Source organism: Artemia sp. Qi Xiang Cuo, chromosome 7, assembly GCF_049724085.1.
Source record: "Artemia sp. Qi Xiang Cuo chromosome 7, ASM4972408v1, whole genome shotgun sequence".
Classification (NCBI taxonomy): domain Eukaryota; kingdom Metazoa; phylum Arthropoda; class Branchiopoda; order Anostraca; family Artemiidae; genus Artemia; species Artemia sp. Qi Xiang Cuo.
Window position 1 is genome coordinate 9,205,568 of NC_142800.1, and position 20,148 is coordinate 9,225,715.

General features: G+C 34.4%; 1 protein-coding gene across 3 annotated transcripts in view; it reads left to right on the forward strand.

Moving 5' to 3' along the window:
• Actn (alpha actinin) overlaps positions 1–20,148 on the forward strand; it is a 163,174-nt gene that overhangs the window by 70,997 nt on the left and 72,029 nt on the right. For all 3 annotated transcript variants that reach the window (XM_089092000.1, XM_089091999.1, XM_089091998.1), the window contains exon 4: positions 18,732–18,906. In XM_089092000.1, the coding sequence (XP_088948126.1) occupies positions 18,732–18,906 (175 nt within the window). The remainder of the gene's footprint in view (positions 1–18,731; positions 18,907–20,148) is intronic.

Genomic DNA, 20,148 nt, shown 5'->3' on the forward strand with positions numbered 1-20,148 from the left:
AAGGTAAATAAACTAGATATTTAGATAACACATGGTATAGAAGATAAGCAATTCAGTTCTGAAAAAACAATTATACATGTATTACACAGGAAAAAGTGACCGGCATTTTCTTAGCCGAAATCTAGTAGTTAAAAGTAAAGAGCAACATTAAAACTTGAAACGATCTGAAAATTATCCTGTACATAAGGAGTGAGGGAAGGATAGGAGATTCTTGCTGTGTACATAGGCTATTGCTTTAAAAATTCGAGTTTCGAATTTTGATTACTCTCTGCTCCAAATTTACTGTTTGCTATCACAAACTTTTTGATATGATTAGTTCTAAAGTTGACGGTTAGGTTATAGGGTTTCCATTCTCATTGCCGATCTGACTCCACCAGTCTGGTTGTTATTGACAATCCTACAACCAGATAAAGAGAACTGCCACGAATTTACTTACGGGATATAAGATTGGGGGGAATGGGGTTAAGTGTCAACTTTTTCAAAGCAAGCCATTTCCTTGGCAATTACGTGTTAAGTCGTAAAAATTACCCGACTGGAGGAGGAGAGGCTGACGACTAGGGTCGTATCCAGGGTTTTATTTGGGGAGGGGGGGGGGTTACAAAAATAACTTCAAAAAACGCATCAACAATTTGTTTAAATTCATTTTTATTACGTTTTAGGAGCAGACAAACATTTTGGGGAGGAGGGTCAAACTCCTAACCTCCCTCCCTCTATGCGGCCTTGTTGACGACTCTATTAGAAAACACGGCTATCAAACTGTATTTAAAAAAAAAGAAGCAAAAGTGCCTCCAAATTTTCATGGAATGAAAAAAACAACAGGTATCTCAACAAAGTAAGGATTGATTGTAAACTCTTACGTGTCGTCAAATAAAAAAGCGTTTAATTAAGTAAATATAAAAGCGTTTTGATAAAAATTGCTTAAGGTTCGTTTCACACATCAGTAGAGTCTGTGCCAGATGTAGGGCGATTGGGCTTAATCGGACTGCACTTTTGAAAGAGCCCCGCGTTATCATAAAAATGAACCAAAAAAAGATTTTGAAATTTAAAGTAATTTTTTTTGGCGATAAGGGATAAATTATGATTTATTCAAATAACTTAATATATTTGTTTTAAATTTGTATTACTGTATCGGATTTATTAATGTATTTGTGATTATATAACATATACTTTATAATATAGAAAAGTGACACCCGTTAAAGTTCATGTCAGATTTATTGAATTTAATCGGGGTATTCTTATATTAGAGAGATTTAGCACTACGTACGTGAATTTTCTTACAAACGTAATTCATAGCATATCTTACGTACGTATATTTTATTAAACATTTAATAGTACTTGTTAATTATCCAGAAGACACTCAAGAATTTTGATATGTAAGATCTGAGAAAACCGGTTTAGCTGTCAGTATTCGGAGACAATTAGCTTCAGCTCAGTGAAAAACTACGTTGTAGGTATACTTAAATTAAATATTTAATATATAGAGTTTGTATTTTGGTTAGGCTATGTTAGGTTAGGTATTTACAATAATGCGTTCTGCGTGGCCTACTTTTCATAATTCTTTGTCGTAGTTATTATAATTTTGTTAATGAAGTATTAGGCCTATATTTTCATCACATTTTGGTATTTATCATTAGGATTAACCTAACTCCACTTCTTGGGTGTGTTCTGTATAATTAACAAGTACCCATTTAATATATATAGAGGGCCCCGCAAATAAATCCAATCGGGCCCCGCACCTATTGAATCCGGTCCTTAGTAGAGTTCAGGCATTGCCAAAATTTTCATCCATTCTAATTCTGTACCGCGGTCTTCCAGTTGCCCAAAATGGGTATATGCAGAGTTTCTTAGTTCATAATGTGCTTTTATCCAACCCCTACTGCTGGCATCTTTTTGATGAATACTTTGAAAATTTCATTTAATATTTTATAACGTAGATAATTTCGGAGACCACACTGCTTTTCCATGACGATAAATAAAAATTTAAATAGGGATAAAGTCCTTTTAATAGACAGTGATGATGATAACAGTGATAGAAATTCACAAAAATACCAGATATTTTACTGGTATTTACTACTTATACATCAGTTTTATTACTGATGACCACAGTATAAAGATATAGTATAACTGATGACGTATAATTTATATACTGTGCTGATGACGGTCACTGCATGTGTGACCGAAATATCTGGTATTTTTGTGAATTTCTATACACTGTTATCATCACTATCTATTAAAAGGATTTTATCCCTATTTGAACTTTTATTTATTTAATATTTTAGTAGAGAGGAGGCTTTACCAAAGTCTTTACTGATTCCTATTCCCTATCATAGTGTTCATTGGCGCAGAATAAGGGCAGTTTTTGATCCAAATCATTCGAATTCCCATTCATATTCTAGTTTTAATGAGGCATTGCCAATATTTTTCCGATTCTAATTCCATACCATAGTCCCAATCCAATTCCCATTCTTAGCCAAATTGAGTAAGCTCTATTATCAATGTTTTCTATCTAAACTGAGAAAGTCTTATTACACTTTTTATCTACATGAAAGGCATGAGAAAACACAGTAACAGTAATAAGTTTTGTTTTAGAGTTATGGGGAAAGGGAGGGCACATGCCCCATATCTCCTCCCCCTAAAAACATGTGGTTCTCATGAATGTTCCACACTTCTAAGAAAAAACAATGCTATTCTCTTGTTGCTACTGTTAAGACGAGTTTCCCGTCTATTCCACCAGAAAAGATAAATCATCCACATGTGTTTATTGAAAGAAGTGTAAACTATCGGATCTATCAGAGCATGAAAATTGCCAGGACAAGAAAACTGAAAAATGTGGGTACATTTGTTCATCTTATTGTTATAACGTAAGACGGTACTTGGCGGCTATTGGAAACACACCCATGAAGTGAAGTTAGGTTAATCCTAATGAAAAATAACAAAACTTGATGATAAAATAATACTTTTGAAAGAAAGTTATGGAAACCCAGCCTATCGTAACCTAATCTAACCCCCACCCCACCCCCTAATGCGCAAATATATAGCTCAAATTATACGCGTCCAATGCATTCTGTCTAAGTCCAGTAATTGTATCATCCATCACTTGTTTTTGTAGCTATGAAACCGGTTTTCTGAGACGTAACCTAAGCGTAATTCTTGAATGTGTTTCCATTTCCAATAACCGAGAAGTATCAGAAAGACGTCTAAAATGTCAGTTTTGTCAGAACATAAAACTGAAAATTTTCGACGTGTTTGGTTAGCTTGTTATTATTTATCCTTGGAAATATTATCCGCCAATTTTGAAATACCCTAGAAAAATTGATATTGACCTTCTTCGGGAAAATTTTTGGTGTATTTGGTTAGCTTGTTATTATCCATCATTGGAAATATTCTACGCCAATTTCTCCGCCAATTTTGAAATACCGTAGAAAAATCGATATTGACCTTCTTCAGGCAAATTTTTGGTGTATTTGGTTAGCTTGTTATTATCCATCATTGGAAATATTCTACGCCAATTTCCCCGCCAATTTTGAAAAAAAAACGTAGGAAAATTGATATCGACCTTCTTCGGGTCTTAATAAATGGCTATTTCCTTCATTTCAGTTTCTTGTGGTGTCAATTAGTCCCTTTATTTGCCCATAGATATGTTGAGACTTCTATTTACAAATTTCTGGGAGCTGGCCAGCTGATGTATTTTTAGGAAGCGTGACTCCATAGTTCTGGCATTTACGGGAAAACATTAATTTTGTTTCCAAGTTCTCACTTAATTTCGCTCTAAATATCCAGGAATCGATGGTTTTTATTCGTAATTTCTTCATTGTAAATTTGGAAAAGGAATTGCTGCTGTGTGTGATGTCGTGTCCTTGCGATGAATAATTGGTTAAGGTTTCTTCCGTATACATTTTTGAAGCATCGATGAACGATGTAACTAAAAAAACTCGCAAAATTTTATCTCATCAGATGGGAAATCCGTATCTAGGGGGGGGGGGCGGCCGGGGGTTTGATCTCCCCGCCAAAATGTTTGTCTGACTCGTAAAAAACGCAACAAAAATGAATAGAAACGAATTTCTGATGCGCTTTTTTAAACTTTCTTTTGTAAGGGTCTAACATGCTTGGTTTTTACGGAAAGTTGGTCCTCCATCGGGATACATGAATCTGATATTACGTTTCGGAAAGCTATCTATGATTCCTCCATGGGGCCAAAAAGGAGATTTTTGTTTGTCCTCGGATCAGAGCATTTTGTTGATTGAAATGGAGTCTTATAGTCATGTCAGAGAGGACGATTTCACAAGTGATTTCTGTTTTTAATTTCGGTTAAATTGGCTATTTTGTTTTCTGTGTTGGTAAAAAAAAAAAAATTCATGGGGTACATCGTTTTTTAAATTTCGAGGGGATGACGACTCCTTTGTTTTTACAGACAGCGAAACAATTGAATAATGGTTGTACTAAAAAAAAAACTCATCAACCCTTCCCCACATCTCCCATCTCATCTTTATGTGTACTTTCAATTTCTATGATTGAAGATGATCCAGAAGTAGGCCAATGGCCCGTCTATTATCCCTACCCCTTATCCCCCGTGCCTCTTACTGACAACTTTTTAGTAAAGGGATAGGCATGTTTCACCTTGTTGGGAGTGAAATTATGCAATGCCTTTCAATCTTTATGATTGGAAGTTCAATGCGGGCCGGTGAGTTCTCTTAACACCCAAACCCCTCTGTCCCCTATTATCAATCTTTTAGTGAAAAGTTAGGCATGCTGCGCCTTGTTCAAACCGATATAATGTAGGGTTTTTAGTTGTAGGACTAAAAAGTGGGCCTGTGGTCCCTCAAATGCCACCCCATCTGTTCTCTCTCTAATATCGTTTTTGCAGAATGGTACCGTGGTGCACATTGTTTGGATGGAATCATGAAAAGGATTTTCAATTAATATTATTGGAGCCATAAACTAGGCCCTTACCCCTCCTATGTCCTCCCACTCCTGTTGCTTACTTCCCTGCAGAAGCGTAAACATGTTGCATTTTAGTTGAACTTGAATTAGGCAAGGACTTTCAATTGGTATTATTGGAGAACCAAAGTTGACGAAAGGGCCTCTATTGTCATCCCCTGCCTCCCACCCCTGACTTTTGACACCGAAGTTTTCTTAGTGTACAATCACGCAAGGATTTTTAACTGGTGCAAATCTAATGTAGAGCTTTTGAGCAAAAAGTTGGTATGCTGCACTTACTTTGCTCTAGAATCATACAAAGATTTTTAGATCAGTATAATTAGGAATAAATATTAAAGGCCTGGGCCCCTCAGCATCCTCTTTCCCTCCTTCTTTACGTACAGAAAGACTGGCGTATTGCACTCAGTTTGAAACGGAATCACGCATGTATTTTTATTTTGTATTATTAGGGAACTACGTGGGTCCGTGGCCCCTTGAAAACCCCTCCCCCTCTCAACGCCAATCCAACACTATATATTTAAATGGGGGGTACTTGTACATTATATGTCGCCCACCGCTATATACTGTACAAGGAACTACTACAGGAAACCAGACAAACGGCTATTTGATAGATAAATGGATGGCAAAGTGCGATTTATAATTGCGTTTACAATATTTAAACTGTTGTTTTTTGGGGTTTAGGGGGGGGGGAGGGGAACGGTACCTAGGTTAGGTGACGTATTTAATATATGCTAGACCTATGCTTTACCCCCCACACCCACACCCCCTAATGTGCAAATATATAGCCCAAATTTGTTTTAACCTATTATATATTCATCCTATTTTATTTTGTTTTCTTAGCATTAACCAAACTTGACTTCTTTCGTTGGTACCAAATAATGCATAAGTACCAAATGGGGTAATGTTTCTTTTTTTGTAATATTAGGGGTGATCACTGCTTCGTTTTTGACGATGGAGCAATAAGGAGGGGGGATAAAATGGGAATTGTAACAAATGGTAAGTGGGTCTTTTTCTGCGTCATTTTCTTCTCTAAAATTCTTGTTTATTTTCTCTTTCATCTTGTTCCCATCACCCCTGTAGCCATCTCATCACTCCTATAATTGAAGTATGAAACACGTATGTATGGTTTACTGCTTCCTAAAGTGATTTCCCCATAGAACCTCTAACGTCTTAGAAAACTCTAATGTCTTGTAAGAGGGTCTCTATATTTTCTTTCCAATAGAAATGGATTTGTTTGGAAAAGAGTACATCACAAGCTTGATGAGTCGTTTTCAACTTTCATCCCAAAAATAGAGAGAAAGAGAACTGATTTATTAGGGGGGGGGAATAATAAATAAAAAAAATATTAAAATAGTTAGCTCGAGGGAGCCTGTGTGGCCAAAAATAAGCAAAAAGTTCTATATAAAACAACCAAAAGATAAAAAAAAGTATATAATTGAAATATATTAGAATATAATATAATAGTTTTATAATTGTTAAAATCTAAGTAAACCTGGCCAATGCAAAGCAATGAATGTGAACAATAAAAGAAAAGCTAAAGCAAAGACAACATAAAAATTACTATATAAAATACAAATAATACATATTGGCTAAGAGGTTAGAAGATGAGAAATAAGTTTCCCCTTGAAGATTATTGAAATAAAACATATTGCCCTAAAATAAGGGTGGGCCGGTAGAAAAATTTAGAGTGAGCAAAATGTGACTTTGCAGTGAAGTTCGAGAGGGTGGTCGAGGTGTAAGGGGAAAATGTCCCTTTGATGAATCAATTTTTGGAAAGGGGTTTCTGTTGCTTTCAACTTGACAGTTGTTCTTCAGTAAATTAGTATAGGATGGATAGAAACAATAATTGGTAACGTGGCCTTGCTTATAAGATAAAGTAAGGGCTTCGTTGAACGAAAGGGGTTTACCGTGTTCAAAAAGCTAACACAATTTGTTAGCTTCTGTGTTTCAGCCTTATTTTAATCAGGTCAAAAGATATTGTTGGCTTGAACGATTTTACGAATAGTTTTTTTTTCAAATTATTTGTCTCACTCCCTCTAAAAGAAGCTTTGGAACCCCTGGCGTAATCGATATTTTCATAAGTTCTAAGGATTTCAAGACATTTACTTGGATTAAGTGAATTGGGGTAAACACCTGGGGGTGTATGGGAGAAGGTGATTTTCTTTTTTTATTCCTTTTATATTATTATTATAATTACTCTAGGATGCTTCTAGAAAATTTTATGTAGTTTTTTTTTTTTTTTTTATTATTATTAATTTAGGGTGCCTTTAGGAATGGTAATGTAGTCACTACGCGTTAGCGAAATTTAAATTTTTCCCTAGTGTAGTGATTTATATCTGTGATAGTTTATATTTTTGTTTATTATGCAAATAAAAGTCAAAAAGTCAAAAGTCAAGTTTGTGATAACAATTAATGCTTTGGACAGAAGGTGAAAAATATTTGCTTGGTCTATTGTTTGTACGATGTATTTGTCCAAAATATTTTTTTTTACTGTGGAATTCCGTAGGTTAGTGCGATTGTGCTCCAGAACTCAATTGACATTAATTATCCTTAATTACACGTTGAACCTTATGTATTTTTGCAATTTCTGATTATTTCTTTATTTTTTATTTTATTATCTTTATTTGTTAAAACTTTGAAAAAAACTAACAAACTGTGCCTGGGAATCATCTTTCTCGGGGTCTATAGTCCTAGATAGCCAGATTTTGGTGAAAATTTAAGGCATAATCCCCTGCTTGGCTCAGCAGTGTTTTTCAAGTTCTGAATTTCACTTTTTAACCCATTGATAAGGCTCAAAAGATCCTATGAATATGGGAAGAATTTCATAATCATTATCGATAATGAAATGTTTTTTTATTATCTTCACCCTAAAATGAATAACTGATAACAAATTTAGCCTCTAAAATGTATTACAATACGGTACACGAAAGGAACTAACATTATAGTCCCTTCTGCGCTTGTAGTAATAAAAATTGACTTTTATTTTATCTGCTGTCTGTTGTTATTAATTACAATTAGGATCTGGAACAGAGACGTATGCAGAGGGGGAGCCACAGGGCACCCCCCCCCCCCCCCAAAAAAAGCCCTCCCCCTCCTAAAAATTATGGGTACGTGCCTGATCTGAAACAAATTCTTAAATACAAAGGAGATGTGGGTACATAAAAAAAACTCGAACTCTCCGACATCATTGCCATAGTGATTATTGCAACCTGTTGCAAATTGCAATTGTGCTTTCAATTTTGTCTCATTATGCTTGATAGTGCAATAAGTATTCGGTTAGTCTTCCTGAAGATAGAAAAATTTCCGTATTTCTAGATGTCACGGGTTCCGGGGTTCAATCTCAGCTTCGGTAGGACTTGGAATTGTATTAAGATTATGCAGTAGTGTTTGCAAATAATCAAACAAGAAGAAGAAAATGTCTACACAAATCCTATGGTGGTACAGTGGGATTGTTCTATGCTTAGTAAGGGATCCGGAGTTTGATCTCAGTTGTTATATGGCCCGGAATTGCATTGACATTGTGCATTGGCGTTCAAAGTAATCAAACGAGAAGAAGAAGACAAATAAACATATATATATATATATATATATATATATATATATATATATATATATATATATATATATATATATATATATATATATATATATATATATATATATATATATATATATATATATATATATATATATATATATATATATATATATATATATATATATATATATATATGTAAACCCTGTGGTGGCACTTTGGGATTGATCTCTGCTTGGTAATATGGGACCCGATTAGGGTCCCATTCGATCTCAGCTACCGCAGTGGCCTAGAATTGTATTGGGATTATGGATTGGGGTCTCAAAATAGTCAAACAAGAAGAAGAAGAAGAACTTGTCTACGTAAAACCTATGTTGGCACAGTGACATTAACCTCTGCTTCGTAATGTGGAACCCGGAGCTCGACCTCAGCGGCCAAAGGCCCCAAAATTGAATTGAATTATGCGTTGGCGTCTCCAGATAACCAAACAAGAAGAAGAAGAAAACGTCTACATAAATCGTATGGCCACATAGTAGGATTGATCTCTGCTTGGTAATATAGGACCCAAAGTTTGATCTCATCTTCCACACGGCCCGTGGAATATTGCCGCCTCCAAATAATCAAACAACAAGAAGAAGAAAATGTCTGCGTGAACCCTATGGTGGCAGAGTGGCACTGACCTCTGCTTGGTAATACGGGGCACGGGATTCAATATCAGCTGGCGCTGGGCGTAGAATTGTGTGGAGATTATGCGTTAACGTCTCCAAATAATCAAACAAGAAGAAGAAGAATATGTTTAGGTGTTTAGAATACTTTAAACACTAAGTTATGTTATATTAAGCCCAATGATCCATTTCTTTTTGGGGGATTTATTGATCTGTAGAAGGGTTTAGGTCGGAACGAATTGAAAAAAAAGCCTTAGATGTCGATCTAGATATTTAGTTTCTTGTTATGCTTCTATAAATTTCTGAAGTCTAATTAATATTTTCTTATTTTGCATGATGGTTTACATTGTTTTACATGAAGTCCTTGGTAAAATAGAGAATTATTACCAATTGCAGTGAAACTGAGTGGTGTGTCAAAATCTTGATAGCAAAACATAATCCCAAAAACCTGCACACAGAACATAGGGATATATGGTGCGTATGCCCCTTCTTGGTCGGTGAAGGTCCAGAAGAGGGTGGAAGGAGGGTTGGGGGTAGTAATGTTTTAAGTCTCATTTAAAGCGCGTTTCGCAAATTTTTATGTAGTTTTAATTTATAAATGTTCAAAAAATAATTTGATAAGTTGTAACATGATTCAAACATGTTTACATATATTTAATTTTTTTTAATGTGTTGTCAAAACGTATGTCAACAATTTACGTTATTTTTGCAAGTTTTAAACGCGTTTGATGTATTTAACAATGAGTAAAAACGTACTTAAAGAACGTTTAGGTGTCTGTAATAGTCTGTATAAGATCCGTTACAAGCTTCTCTAGAGTGGTGTCTATCATTTTTGCTTGTTTTTTTTTTTATTCACGCACTAGGTTTCACGGCTGATTTCGGATAGAATTACTGTTTTCATTTATTTAATATTTTGCTTTTGCGATAGTAATTGCTGGGTAGCGGCATGAAAGAGTTACTATTGATAAGAGTGAGTCTGGTGGAGTGGGTGGGGTATTTGGTGGTAAGAGTGACATGAAGGGGTGCTTTTGTATTATCCAGAATACACTCAAGAAGTCTGCTCTGTTTGTGAGAGGAGAACCGGTTTGACTGTCTGCAATCGGTTATAATTAGCTTTGTCTGAATGAGAAAAACTAGGATGCTAGTATATTTTGATTAAATATTTAATATATAGAGTACTATAGAGGTGGTCAGGGTAAGTTAGGTATTTAATATAATGCGTTCTGGGCGGCCTGCTTTCCTTTATTCTCTGTTGTAGTTTCCATAATTTTGTTTCCAAACTCTTATGTTTTCATCACATTTTGGTATATTTCATTATGATCAACCTAACTTCACTTCTTGAGTGTGTTCTGGGTAATACACAAGCACCCAAGAAATTCTAAAAAAGGTTAAAGCAATTAACACATTTAAAAAAAAATTGTACTCCCCATGAAAAAATTCTTTAGTATTTTTTAGTAATGATTAAGTGTTTCTGCTGATGAAGATCGCTTTACATGTGATCGAAATATTCACACTTTTGTATCTGTCTTCGCTGTCTAACAAATGGGCGTATCCCCATTTGAACATTTATTTGTTCGTCTTAGAAAGCCAGTGTGGTCTTAGAAAAAAAATACCTAATTTTAGGTGCCATAGGGCTGACACCAAAAGTATATAATGAATCATTGCAAAGAGTCCCAAACAACGCCAGATAGTTGGCTACCATAGTTCCTTATCAATCCGTTCTAATCATAGTCTAATATAATATCATTGAATCAAACAGTTTGTGGTAACGAACTGTAAGTAAGGAGCGGCCCGGCTCAATTGTAACCGAAACTATAAAAAACGGAACTTTGATACCAATAGATACATAGGAAGAATCAGATTTTAGTTCTGATTTCAAATATATAAGTTTCATCGAGTTTAGTCTTACCCATCAAAAGTTAGGCGCCTGAGAAAATTTGGCTGATATTAGAAAAATAGGGAAACAACACCTAAAAGCTATAGAACCTTAATGAAAATCACACCATCATATTCAGCGTATCAGAGAACCCTACTGTAGAGGTTTCAAGCACCTATCTACAAAAATGGGGAACTTTGCATTTTTTGCCAGAAGGAAGATCACGGATGCGTGTTTATTTGTTATTTTGTTTTTTTTTTTTTTTTTCCAGGTGTGATCGCATCGACCCAGTGGTCCTAGAATATCCTGGGAGCGCTCATTAGAACGGAAATTAAAAGTTTTAGTGCCCTTTTTGAGTGACCAAAAAAAATGGAGGGCCCCCTCCCACGCTCATTTTTTTTGCCGAAGTCACCCGATAAAAATTTTGAGATGGCCATTTTGTTCAGCATGGTCGAAAATATGATAAGTATGTCTTTTAGGATGACTTAATCCCACGAAGTCCCCGGGGGGAGGGCTGAAAGTTATGAACTTTACCCAATGTTAACATATATTATTGGTTATTGGGAAGTATACAGACGTTTTCAGGGGGGGGGGGGGGGTTCTGGTAGGTCGGGAGGGGGTGGGTGGGTTGGGGGTTATGTGGGAGTATCTTTCCATGAAGGAAGTTTTCATGGGGGAAGGGGCATTGCTATGAAGGGGGCGCCAGATTTCCCAGCATTATTAAAGAAAAAGATCAGAAATTAAATATATAAAAAACAAGTTTTTCAACTGAAAGCTAGGAGCAACATCAAAACTTAAAACGAACAGAAAATATTACGTATTTGATTCGGTTCACCCCCTAGTCAATACCTCGCTCTTTAAGCCAAAGGTTTTTTAGTACTTTCATAAGAGCTATTTATTCTAATTAACGGCCTTTGTGATTAACTGGTCATTTTTAAAGAATTGGAACAAAATTTGAACTTTAGCTTAAAGAGCAAAGTATTGACTAGGGGGCGAGCCCCATAATATACGTATTAAAAATCAATGAATATAGAAGTAATTTACGTAAGTTAATTCGTAAGTTACGTATTTTTATTATTAATAAAAAACCTTCGTAAATAAAATTAAACAAGTTTCGAGAAAGCCATTTAACCAAAAAAAAAGTAAAATTAATGTTCAATTTGTTTTTAATTATTCATGTACGGTGAGCCAAAATCAAAACCTGCATTAATTCAAAAACGTTCAAAGATTAAATTAAAAAAAAAACAAGTTTTTTTTAAACTGAGAGTAAGGAAAGACGTTAAAACTTAAAACGAGCAGAAATTATTCCGTATATAAAAGGGGCTGTGCCCTCCTCAACGCCTCGCTCTTTACGCTAAAGTTTGACTTTCTCACAACTCTATTTTTTTTAAATAATAAAAACTTTAGCGTAAAGAGCGAGGCGTTGAGGAGGGCACAGCCCCTTTCATATACGGAATAATTTCTGTTCGTTTTAAGTTTTAACGTCGTTCCTTACTTTCAGTTAAATTTTTTTTTTTATTTAATAAAAATTAAAGTTCCCTGTAAATTGGGTTTAAATAGTAAAATGAGTGATATTTATATTTTATACTTTCTTATGAAAAGTGTCTCTACTGGATAGACTGATTAACGTTATTCGAATTTAGTTAGATATATGTTTTTTTGTCCAATTTCTTTCTGTTTGAGATAATTAATTCCCAAGATTAAATAAGTGTTTTAATTATAAAGGTCTAATTGGCGACATTTTTCTTTCGAAGCATAGATATCTAGCCTATGCCTAGAGAGCCAATGCTCGCTTTTTTCACTAGTGGCCTGTGCAACTTAGCCTTATCTGTTATTGCATATAGGGATTCTAGTGGTCAGTGATATTAATTACTTCAACAAATTTAACAAAAAAATATCAATTGGCAGAACCCTTTCGAAATGACCAAATTGTGGTTGATAAATCTTTGATAAAAAAAAAAACTCCATAAAAACTAAAAACGAATAAAAACTCATTGAAAAAAGTGAAAATTTTCTTCGGGCAACAAAGAGCTAAGTTGAAGCTTAAAGCGAACAAAAACTATTGCTTTGCAGATTACGTAAGTTTTATGTATCAAACTCGCTCAAATAAATAAAAGCAGGTCGTCCCCAGTCGGGGTGGGGCGATGTCGTAAGGAAAGATTTAAGGGAAATGGGAACATCTTGGGAGGCTCCAAAGAGCGAGGTTTTGAATAGATTGGGATGTGTAGGAGGAGCGTGCACGGCTGTGTTGGCATCAGGCGGCTTGGTGCTACAATGAGTTGTTAGTAGTAGTAGTTGTAGGTCAAATAAATTGACTAGTGGTATTTTGCTATATTTTTAAAACTCTAAAACTAAAACTTTACTGAAGACTGAGCGTGCTTAAATTGTTCAGAGGATTAAAATTGTATTCTAAAAGTTGTCGATATCAAAGCCGGTTAAGGGATATTTAGAACCTTATAAATATGTCTTTTATTTTCTGCAGTTTACTTATTGACTTTTCTGCTCCTAAGAGAACATTTTTTTTGCGCCAGATTTTTTATTATAAAAAAAAAAAGCGGTTGCCAAAATTTTTGAATTGACCGAATCGAATTCCATAAATCCTCATCCATTTAGGCCGCAATTATATGTTCGATATATCCATGGCTGAAATGTTATGATTTGGCGAGATTCCAAGATTCTCATTTGATAGTTAATCTTATTTTAATTTAGGTTATTTATCGTACTTTTACAATCGCTAAAGATAATAGAATTTTCTTTTGTATTTTTAGGGAAACAATTTAATCTCTTGGTTAAGCCTAGCCAGACTAATAGAATGACTAAATAATAAAAGTAGCTTATTAGAGGCAGAGAAAAACCATTTTTGTTATCAATAGTGAGATTATATATTTTTGAATTTATTACGTAATAACTTATCTAAAAAAAATGATGCAAAATATTTGCAGTGTAAAACTGAGTCATAAGCTGGGTGACAAAAAGTACAAAATACGTCATACTGTATAATAATATGAAAAAGAGAAGAAAAAGTAAACATCTATGCTATTACAAAGTAAACACAATATACTTTGTTTGTAACAAAGTAAATATTTAACGCCATTAAAACCGTCTCTGTTTGAGGGATTTGAGCGTTTTAACTCCCTGGGAAGAGCAAGCATTTGTTTTCGTTTTGTACTTTTTTTCTCTCAGCCCTATCTTTGTTTTAAGAATTTTTTGGAAATTGTTTTTGACATCTCTTAGGTAAATATATTTCGAAATGTGATAAGTGTCATTTGTCATACCTTTTGAATGGAAAGCTTCGGTTCGATTCTAAAATCTAATCAAGAAGATTTAAAATTTAATTTGATTTTGCTAAAATCGTAAATAACCTGAGCAACTGCTACGATAGGGGCATCTTTAAATTGGAAAGCCATTAACGGTAATAGTCGCTCTTTGCTGTCATCACTGTGCTATCAGACATCTAACTACGTTCACAAGATGGAATTTGGGAACCAGTGATAGAGACATCTGCTGTGGCCATTTAGTGAAGAGGAAAATATTTTTTTTTTTCAACAAGAGGGAATATCTATAGACAAAAAAAAGGAAATAAAAAGTGTTAATTTACCAATAATCCGTAAGGTATGTGTTGCCATCTCTAAACTGCAAGATAATAGACAGTATTTGATTCCCTAAAATAATATTGAAAAAAAACGAAATATAAATCGCCATCAGAAATCCCCTTTTCAAAAAAAAGGATCATAAATCATAAATTAGGCATAAATCATGCCTGGTTTACTGTTTAATTTTTTGCTTAATATCCACGAAGATACTATAGATTCTTGACGATTATTATTCGTAAATTGTTCCAATTTACAAGTGAAAAATACAAAAGTCGAAGGACAACTTTCGGACAAATGGGCTTCAATTTCCTAATAATTTCAACATTACGGACAATTCTAGATGTTATACAATTTATAAGGTCTGAAAAACTAAGCGTCTCATCTACAATAATGCCTAAATACCTAGTCGAGTTACATTTTTTATATTTTTTGTTATAGTTTTGTTATATTTATATTTTTTTCATATTTATATTTTGTTATATTTTTTCCAAAGGGCATAAAAAGGATGAGTCAGAAGTCAGAATAAGCCTGTTTTTTGACTCATCGAACTACTAAGATCTTATAGCTCCCTGCGAAATAGACTTTTAAGAAAGAACTTTCATGATAATATCATCAGAGTCCTTATGACACTGATCAGAGTTGAATGAAGAAAGATGTTTGCAAAAACTGGCCTAAGAAGCAAGATCAGGATGCTCTGATTTTCGTTAAAGTCGTTTTCTTTTTAAAAAATTAAGATTTTAGTATATTGATTTTTTTTAAAAATTTGGTTAATGTTGAAACAGAAAGCCCGTTTTTTGACTCAACAATGTGGTAAGAGCTTGCAGATCACTACCAAATAAGAAGTTGAATAGAGAACTTTGATGATTCACTCATCAGAGTCCTTAGACAACTGATCACAGTAAAATGAAGATAGATGTTTACGAAAAAAAAAAAACACATGAAGTAAAATCAGTGTCCTCAGATTTCGTTAAATTGTTTTCTGTCTAAAGATATAAGATCTTAGCACATTGATTTGCTAAAAACGGGGCTAATGTTGAAACAAAGGCTTTTAGTCCTATGCTTCTGCGGCCGTCTGTAAACTACAAAACATATAATAATAAATTCTTCAAAATAATATTGAAGAACAAATGTTAATAAGTATTACATTTAGGCATATAACATGCCTACTTTACAACTTTTATTTCGTTTTGCTTAATTCTTGTCAGGAATCTGTAGATCCTTGAGGTTTTTTTTGTAAATTTTTTCTTTTACAATTTTTTCACCTTCATTGTTTTATCACGTTTTGTGTAGGGTAAAAAAAGTGAGTTAGAATGTTGAAACAAAGGTTTGTAATCATGAGCTTGTGCAGCCATCGCTAAAATACAAAACACGTAACAATAAATTATCCAAAATAATAATGAAGAAAAAAAAAAAAAAATCACTACTGAAACCCTCTTTCCTAAAAAAAATTGATAAGTCACACCATTAAACATAAATCATGCCTCGTTTTCTGTTTTTATTTCGTTTTGCTTAATTTATATCAGGAGTCTGTAGATCCTTGAGGGTTGTATTCGATTTTTTTTTTTTTTTTCAGGGACATAAAAAAAAAATGTCGGAATGTTTTCTTCGTTGAATGTTATTCATTGTTTTATCACTTTTTTGTAAGGTAAAAAAAAGTGAGAGAATGGTGATATAAAGGTTTCTAGCCATATGCTTGTGCGGCCATCTGTAAACTACAAAACACATACTAATAAATTCTTCACAATAATAATGAATATAAAACCAAAAAAATCACCACCTGAAACCCACTTTCCCAAAAAAATTATCCTGTCATACATTTAGGCATAAATCATGTTTTATTTTATTTTGCTTAATTCTTATCAGGAGTCTGTAGATCCTTGATTTTAAATTTTTCCGTTCACAATTTTTTCATCCTCATTATTTTATTTTTTTTGTAGGGGCATAAAAAAAAGGTGAGTCAGAATGTTGAAACAAAGGTTTCTAGTACTGGTTATTTATTTTCCCAGGTGCGCATCACATTCTTTCAACTTAGGGATTTCTGGAATCTGTCTGTAAACAACCGAACAAAGCTATATAGAATTTCCGTTCCACCGGATTTACACCTAAGATATTTCCCGGTAATATATAGGATCCGTGCTCATCCCCAGCGATGAATACTCCTCATTCAAAAGTTATTTTTTGTATGGAAGTTCTTTTCACAGAAAGAAAGAAAAATCAAATAACAAAAAAAAGACAAATCTATACAAATCAAAATATATATATATATATATATATATATATATATATATATATATATATATATATATATATATATATATATATATATATATATATATCTGATGTGAAAGTCTATTAATTGTTGTTGTTTAATTATGAGCCATAAGGAAAGATTTATTCTTGACAAAAAAAAGGCTTCAGTTGAAGCAAAATTCAGAAAATAAAATATGAATTTAGTAAATAAAATTTAATTTAATCCAACTCTTATAAGACTCTGTGTCATAACAAAGGCCTTATATAATTTTATCGCAATTATTTCTGTTTATTTTTCCTTTTTTCTCGTACTTAATACATTTCTAAAAGAATTGACGCCACCGATTTCTAGACGAAACTTAAGAAAAAATAAAGCGCTCGTGCCGGTTTTCCCGCTATTCTCCTGCCATTTTAATTTCCGCTTTTGTACTATAAGTGTGACGTTAAAATTCAGGAAAAAGCATATGATTCAGGCGTATTAGTTTGTTATTAACAGTTGTGACTGGTCCGGGTTCAAGGCTGTCTCTGGGGGGGGGGGGGGGTGCCGACCCCCCTCCCTGAAATGTTAGTCTGACTCGTTAAAACTTAACAAAAGTGAATATAAATCAATTTTTGATGCGTTTATAAAAGTTTTTTGTAATAACCCCTCCCCCGAAAAAATTCTTTTGCCCCCCCCCCCAAAAAAAAATTCTGGATATGTCCCTCTGTGGGTTTGACACAATGATAGACTGACTAGATAGGTAGTGATAACATACTGAATTGACGGGTATATATTGGCTGTTCTGCTTAGTATGTGCATTTTTCAGATTTTTGAAAAAATACAAAATTAGCTTTTTTTTCATTTTTGGAATAGGAGAAATAGATAAAGATACAGATCATCGTCAATAGGTTTTCAAAATCCTGTTGTTTTTTTTCCCGTCTTTGTCACGCAATTTTCTGCTGGGTGTAGGTACTAGGATTTGACGTAGTACTGCTGAATGTAGTTATAGCACTACTCTCCTAGAACTGCTGGTACTGTTAGCACTGCTCTGCTAGTCCTAGTACTGCTGAATGTGGTACCAGCACTACTCTCCTAGTACTGCTGGTACTGCTAGTACTGCTCTGCTAGTCCTAGTACTACTGAATGTGGTACCAGCACTACTCTCCTAGTACTGCTGGTACTGCTAGTACTGCTCTGCTAGTCCTAGTACTGCTGAATGTGGTACCAGCACTACTCTCCTAGTACTGCTCTGCTAGTCCTAGTACTGCTGAATGTGGTACCAGCACTACTCTCCTAGTACTGCTAGTACTGTTAGCACTGCTCTGCTAGTCCTAGTACTGCTGAATGTGGAACCAGCACTACTCTCCTAGTACTGCCGGTACTGCTAGTACTGCTCTGCTAGTCCTAGTACTGCTGAATGTGGTACCAGCACTACTCTCCTAGTGCTGCTGGTACTGCTAGTACTGCTCTGCTAGTCCTAGTACTGCTGAATGTGGTACCAGCACTACTCTCCTAGTACTGCTGGTACTGCTAGTACTGCTCTGCTAGTCCTAGTACTGCGTGATGTAGGTATTAGGATTTCTCCTACGATGAAATCTATTTATACCCATGTATAGTTTCTAATTTGAATATCAGAAATTAAGCCAGGTAGAAAGGCTAGGGAGGACCGTCCTTATCTCAAAACCCGTTTTGTGTTAAGATTCTGGGTTTGTTAGAAGACGGCCGAGATGTGGCCGAAGAAGGCCTTTGACAGATAAACAGTGAAGTTTTTCTTCACACTCAGGCTGTTGACTAAGATGATATGAGGTCTTCCAGTGGCAGTTTTCAACCAAAATTCTACTGTCTGTCATGTTCTATTTTCGTTTGTCAATAACTACTTTCGTTCTCTTAATAGAAATTGTTGATGGAAATGTAAAGATGACCCTTGGTATGATTTGGACAATTATTCTTCGTTTCGCCATTCAAGATATCTCCGTTGAAGAGATGACGGCCAAGGAAGGTCTACTGCTTTGGTGCCAAAGAAAAACGGCTCCATACAAGAATGTCAATGTCCAAAACTTCCATCTCAGGTAGCTGTTTTTTCTTTTTTTTCTCTTTATATATATATATATATATATATATATATATATATATATATATATATATATATATATATATATAGACGAGTATATATAAATGTATATATATATATATATATATATATATATATATATATATATATATATATATATATATATATATATAGACGAGTATATATAAATATATATATATATATATATATATATATATAATTCAATTGCTCTTATTTTTTTTAGGAGTTTTTTAGGGTTTTTTTTAGGGCTTTTTGAAAGTGATAGTTTAATTCTTTTTCAATGCGCAGAATCGGGGTGGCGAACGTGGTTCGAGCGTATCACGGTTATTCTAAAAACATAACCCCCAGTATCGCCATTTCGGACCAGCGCGCTTGCGCATTTTCAATGCGCGTGTTCATGTATGGCGAGTATTAGAAACTGTACCAGAAGTCCCAAATTTGAACCAGAAGGATTGTGAAATGGGCATTGATTGGATAAAATTGATCGTATGACGTCACTTTCAACTAATCAAAGGCATTTTTCACTGCCCCGCAAAGTTCTTGAAAGAGAAAGTCGTATTTCATGCCTTTAGTCAAAGCGTCGCTGACAAAACAACCAACGAAAACTACATTTTCTTGAGTACTGTTGGTTCAAACTTGAGGCAGATGATACAATTTTTAAATATACGGCTCCTGGGTCATTTTGGGTTACTTTTGAAAAAAAAAACATACTGGGAGGCTACGCGAATGAGACTGGTGAACCTCGTTCGTCACTCTGAGAATGTATAGTATTTCTTGTAGGCTACAGTAATATTCGCGGCAGAAGGGATGAGAATGATGATATGACACTAGTCTTGGCCCTATTGTAGGTTTATAAACAATGAAAAGTCCTCTTAAAGGATCATAAAGATGAGCTTCTGAGAGTTCTTTCGGCTACGGGAACTCCCGTATGGGGACTAGTGGCGGACTCAGAATTTGGAGAGGGAATGCAATTCAGATTTCTAGCTTTAGATTAATTTTTAAACTCAAAGTGCGTATGTGTGATAATGGTAATTAATTTTTGCTTGACGAAATCATTTAAACTTAAGTGAATACTGCACGAAAGTATGTATCACCCCCATTAGAGTGTAGGAGGAACATAATTACCCCCGGATCCACCACTAGTGGCTGCCTATCGCCGGAAAAATATTTTTAATAAAAAATCCTGCCTTCAATTTTTTGGAGCTACTCTTATCACCTC